This window comes from Triticum dicoccoides, chromosome 2B (assembly GCF_002162155.2).
Source record: "Triticum dicoccoides isolate Atlit2015 ecotype Zavitan chromosome 2B, WEW_v2.0, whole genome shotgun sequence".
In the NCBI taxonomy this organism is placed as follows: domain Eukaryota; kingdom Viridiplantae; phylum Streptophyta; class Magnoliopsida; order Poales; family Poaceae; genus Triticum; species Triticum dicoccoides.
The window spans coordinates 150,188,912-150,194,740 of record NC_041383.1 but is presented as its reverse complement, the minus strand read 5'-3'; the positions used below and the strand labels follow the sequence as shown (position 1 = coordinate 150,194,740).

Below are 5,829 nucleotides of genomic sequence, written 5' to 3'. Positions count from 1 at the left end.
GGGAAAGGAGCCTTCTGGCTCCGACCCTGCTATACTATGGAAGGTCCCCTCCCATCTCCTCTCTCTTTTTGGTTGGTTCTAAAAGGAACAAGCTCCTGGGCGAGTTTGACCTTGTCGACATCCCGCCAGCACCAAGGGGCATACACCCGCCCAAGACCAAGCCAATTTCCTCCACAATTGCACGCGGAGGGAGGAGTAGCGTCTGCTGCTACCTCTGCATGTTTACATCGCCCCACCAGAACCAGGCTGCTTGCGGTAGCCAAGGTAATCTAATCTATCCATGACTAAAGGTTATTTTTTTATTCACCGGGTGAAGCATATTGCTTCTACTTATGTCGAGTTCCTAATTTCTAGTAAATGAAACTATTGGAGATTGTCCTTTATTTTGCTTGGTCTTTACTGCAGTGTTCTCTTGTAATTAGATCCCTTAGATCACCATGTGTAGGAGTTAATTTGATTGGAGAAGCGCAAGTTAAGCACAAGAACATATTAATAATATTGGACATTTGCTTCAGGACTTGCTCTCTACTTTATAATAGTTGGCCTTGATTGAACATTTGTTCTCTTCTACTGTGGGACAGCTGTCCAGTGAGTTTATTTTGCATGGAAATGGCATGTAAGATGGAAACTTATTCGCAGGACATCACTTACTTTGAGGGATGCATTTTTTGGATGAAAAAGATGATGTTAAGGCTGGTCACAGTGGGGAGGAACTTAGGAGTAACATCACACACTCCAATACAACTTTATTTATGTGGCACGTATTTAATGAAGAGAGAGATGCTTGTGGTAACTAGCTAAGTTACCGGAACATCACACACTCCAAGAAACAATGAGTCTATAACCTAATAAATACATCGTTGCATGACACTACATAGATGTTCCTACCCACTATGGAGGTAGTAACATAGTCTAGGGAAGTGAGAAGTTACTTGCTTATATTCTTGCCCATTGTGACCAGCCTAAGAGGAGAGCGGCGATGGTGCTCACAGGCTCGCCTGCTCACGGTAGGTGGGCCAATCGAACACGGCCGAGTGGAACGAGGCATTCAATGCCACTCGTGGGCCAATACACGCGTATGTACGGCGAAACAATATTATACGGTAACCTCGCCGGTACATATAACGACCCCGTCGCGCCACGGTGCTACCTGTTCTGTTCGAACATGATGCGCGTGACGGTACACACGCCTGTGGTAAACGGTAAACGGTGAACAATATGCACGCGTGGCACGGCACATCCTTGTCCGCATCCTCCTCCACCAACCGCACCGCCAGGGCGCCACCATATTTGGGGAAAAAACACTTATCGCTTGGATCGCGCCTCGCTCCCCGCCCCTGCTCCCCCCTCCTTACCCTCGAGCAAACTGGAAAACAGAGCAATGGCGACGGAGGATGCCGCAGTCGGCGGCTTGGAGTTTTTGTCAGATCCCATCGACAGGTACCTACGTCATTTTGCGATTTACAACTCCTCTTACTGTTCGCTTTCGCTCCGAGGGGTAGATTCATCTGGGATCTGACTGGGCGGCTGACTGTGCGGCTGTCGCCTCTCCTCGATCTCGGCAGTGGTGAGGCTGTGCTTGACGCTGCAACCACCCAAACACTCGTGGGCGCAGCCGCACAGTCGAGCATTGCTGATATAGGCGATGCGACGACGACGGTACAACTATTAGATGCGAACGGCAGCTGCGATGGAGTCAGCTTATCAGCACCAACCTCCGGGCAGACGGCCGGCAAAGACGAAACCCAAGCCCCTGGCTGGACAAAAAGGTATTGATCTTCTGATTTATTAATGAAAGCAACATTCCCTTAATTTTCCAAAAGAACTGCAGAGATCTCATGCCTCTGACGCAAAAACTGAGTTACTCTTGATGCTCCATGACTTATTACGTCAAAAAAGATTTTGATATGCGTACTGATGCTCCATCTCTTGATCTCCCAGAGTACGTATTGGACGAGCACCTCTTGAGCGTCCTTCATGCGCTGGCAGAATAAAATGTATGCAAGAAATGTATGCAAAATGTGGAGATTCAATGTGGAGAGAACAAAATGTATGCAAGAAATAGTTTGCGGCTGCTCGGTTAGTAATTCTTCTCAGTTCCAGCCTGAACATACTATTTCACTGTTCTCTATATACACAAAAAAGGCTCACATGCTGTTGGTTGCACCCAAAAAATGCAGGGTATACCGAAAAGAAGTAATACAAGGTCTTGCCGGTGCAGATGTCCAGCAATGATAAGGTTACTACGCTCAAAGGACAACGGATGGTATATAAGCGAGCACAGGGCATTCCACAACCACTCTCTCACAGATAAGTGTGGACAGAAAATATATTGGCCCTCGCATAGACATATCGACATTTATATACGAGATGTTATCAAGCAGCTGCGTGCAAATAATATTAGCATTGGCAAAGTCTACAACATAATTGGCAGTTTCTTTGGCTCCATGAGCAGTGTGCCTTTCAGCAAGAGAGCGTTGAGGGGGCTTTGTGGACAGATTAGCCGAGATCAGGCAGATGATGACGTCAGAAAGACAATAAAAGTTTTTGTTGAATTGGGATCCAAAGATTCAAGGTTGTACTACAGAGTACAGCCAGACACGGACAGCCGCATATGAAATCTGTTATGGTCAACAGGAGCAAGCAGAGCACATTACCACTACTTTGGAGATGCAATAACTTTCGATACAACATACCGTACAAACATGTATCATATGCCATTCGGTTTGTTTGTCGGAGTAAACAATCATTTCCAAAGTGTCATATTCGGAGGAGTTTTAGTTAGAGATTAGACAATGTTAACATTTGAATGGGTGTTCACTGAGTTTATCCATATGATGGGCGGCAAGCATCCACAAACCATACTGACAGGTGTGTCTCCTTACAAAAAAAAGATTTTTTTCACTTAGTTTCCTATATTAGATTATCACATCAAAGCAATCCCATATAACTCAACAAAAATATGATATCACATTCAAAAATGATAATCCTAACAAAAATGACTTGTTTTTGTTATGTGTATACAGACCAGTGCAGGGCTATGGAATTAGCAATAGAAAAGGTGATGTCCAACACAGCACATCGGTGGTGTAAGTGGCATATCTTAAAAAAAGCAAAAGAATCTCTTGGAGCACATTACACGAAGAGGAGCAAGTTCTGAATGGAGTTCCACAAGATAATACACCACATGTTGACAGTTGATGAGTTCGAGACTACATGGAAGCAACAACAACAACAACAACAACAAAGCCTTTAGTCCCAAACAAGTTGGGGTAGGCTAGAGGTGAAACCCATAAGATCTCGCAACCAACTCATGGCTCTGGCACATGGATAGCAAGCTTCCACGCACCCCTGTCCATAGCTAGCTCTTTGTCGATACTCCAATCCTTCAGGTCTCTCTTAACGGACTCCTCCCATGTCAAAATCGGTCGACCCCGCCCTCTCTTGACATTCTCCGCACGCTTTAGCCGTCCGCTATGCACTGGAGCTTCTGGAGGCCTGCGCTGAATATGCCCAAACCATCTCAAACGATGTTGGACAAGCTTCTCCTCAATTGGTGCTACCCCAACTCTATCTCGTATATCATCATTCCGGACTCGATCCTTCCTCGTGTGGCCACACATCCATCTCAACATACGCATCTCCGCCACACCATGGAAGCAGCTGATAGAAATACACGGTTTGCAGAAGCACCCTTACTTGACTCAGATCTATGAGACAAGAGAAAAATGGGCAAAGCCATATTTAATGGGAAGATTCTGTGCAAAAATGATCAGCACACAACGCAGCGAGAGTGCAAACCATATGCTCAAAACTTATGTTCCAGCAAGCTGCCCCATGCACCTATTTGTGCGGCAATATATGAGGCTTCTTTTCGATAGAGAAGCAACTGAGAACTACGAGGAAAGACGCACTATGATAGTAAGTTGGCATTTTAAATTTTCATTTCACTTACGAAGCAAAAAATAAACTCTGTGATCATCACATGACCATCCATGAACAACATTTCTTCTGTTCTACTTCATTCCCAGAATGCACCAGTTATGAGGATGAACACGCCACTCGAGCAGCACGTAGCAATGTGTACACACGAGTTATGTTTGAGAAATTTGGTGAAGAACTATATGAAGCAGGGCAATACAAAATAGAAGAGGTGAGCAGATGGAAATCATATCTAGCGCGACGACACCATCCAAAGAAGCATGAAAAATGGTGCAGAGTACTCTACAAGGTTGAAGTTATTGATGATGGCTCATCGATAGTATCGATAGTGTGCGAGTGTGGTAATTTTGAACACACGGGCTTGCTTTGCTGCCACGCATTAAATGTAAGGTATTTCATCCATCAAAATAGTGTATCCTTGGTTTCTTCCTTCTTGGGTCTCACTCATTCTGTATGCAACAAAGTACACAAGAAGTTGTTGGCCTTCGACCATCCTAAAAAATGTTGCCGTGCAGGTCCTCGGTGTCCTCGGAATGGATCAGATACCAGCAAAGCACATTCTGAAGCGCTGGACAAAGGATGCAAGGGATGTGTTGCCAGATCATCTGGTGCACCTTCAGAAGGATAAGATTAATGTCAACTTTATAACATTCAGGCACTCAAATTTATACACTCATGCCCTCGAAGTTGTCCGTCTTGGTGATGCCAACACATGGACTTATGAATGTGCAATGGAAATACTGAAGAAAGCAATGGATACACTGACGCCCATGGCCAGCGTCCGCGACGGGATGGGGCTTGAAGACGGAATTCATTCAGATAAGGGGAAAGACAAAGAGCTGATTCCAATGCATGCAGCAGAAAGTCATGAAGACAACGATGCAGAGGGTACTGCGGTTGGAAATTTCATCGGCTTAAAGCCTCCAGAACGAAAACTTAAACCAGGTAGACCTACTACCAGCAGGGACAAGCCTCCATATGATGATCCAGGCGCAAAGAGCAAAAAATTCAAGGATGCAACGAACGGAAAAGCTCCAGATGGTTCTGGTACAAGCAAACGTACTCATTTCTGCAGTATATGCCGTGGAGCTGGGCACAAGAGTACTACATGTCCGCAGAGAGGTGATCTCCCTCGCAAAGAAAGGAAAGAGGCCAAATGTTCAAACTGCGGTGTTGGTGGACACAAGAAGAACACCTGCAACAAACCTAAAGTGGTGCTGCATGTTGTTAAAAATGCAACCTTGGAGCAGATTTCCATCTAGAAAAATCTGAATTCTGTTGTAGTCGGCTCCGTAGGCATAATAGTTCTGTTGCCTCTTGTAATGTTGAGTGCTCATCCATTAATCAGTAGAACTATTTCAAATAATCCTGGTGGCAGTTTTCACGATCAGCTGCTGTCATGACTGTCTGTATCTCTCTTTCCCGCACATAACGTGACCACTTTCATGTCTTAAAAAACTTCCATCAGCTCTGTCAAATTGCGGGTGTTCATTTGTATTTCATTCGAAAATGACAGTAAGAAAAAAGAATTTCCATTCAGTGCCCTATGTGTTTCCACCTTTCATAATGCTTGCTTGATCGCTGGTCTGCACCTAGACTGACAAACTATGCATGTAAGAATACTCCGAGTCCATGTGGCCACAGCATGAACATGTGTCCAAACATGCCCAGCTCCTCCTCGGTGTTACCGGGCAGGAAGCTCGGCCAGTTCAATTTTCGAACTTGCTGGGCGGGATCTTGTCTATCGCGTACTTAACTACCAGGCTGTACGCCCCGGATGCCTCACACCTTCTGTTCTCTCCCCATTTTCATTTACAGTCTCACTCCGCCTGAACCCCTTCTGAAGATGTCCGCCCCTGCTTCCACTGGCAACTCTGCAGTACGTGG

General features: G+C 45.4%; 1 protein-coding gene and 1 long non-coding RNA gene across 3 annotated transcripts; both read left to right on the top strand.

Annotated features, from left to right (window-relative positions):
- Positions 1-1,295: 1,295 nt before the first annotated feature.
- Positions 1,296-3,348, top strand: LOC119367411. The gene is made up of 5 exons (XR_005176293.1): positions 1,296-1,440; positions 1,566-1,769; positions 1,942-2,079; positions 2,181-2,871; positions 3,027-3,348. It is a non-coding gene; the product is annotated as an uncharacterized LOC119367411 (long non-coding RNA).
- Positions 3,349-3,548: 200 nt separating this feature from the next.
- Positions 3,549-5,395, top strand: LOC119367410. 2 transcript variants are annotated; one of them, XM_037632929.1, is made up of 3 exons: positions 3,549-3,921; positions 4,032-4,327; positions 4,458-5,395. In XM_037632929.1, the coding sequence occupies exons 2-3, from the start codon at positions 4,097-4,099 to the stop codon at positions 5,202-5,204; spliced, it is 978 nt and encodes a 325-aa protein (XP_037488826.1). In that variant the 5' UTR covers positions 3,549-3,921; positions 4,032-4,096; the 3' UTR covers positions 5,205-5,395. The 2 variants fall into 2 exon arrangements, with proteins under 2 accessions (XP_037488826.1, XP_037488827.1); XM_037632930.1 differs by having other exon boundaries at positions 4,032-4,332.
- The last annotated feature ends 434 nt before the right edge of the window (positions 5,396-5,829 follow it).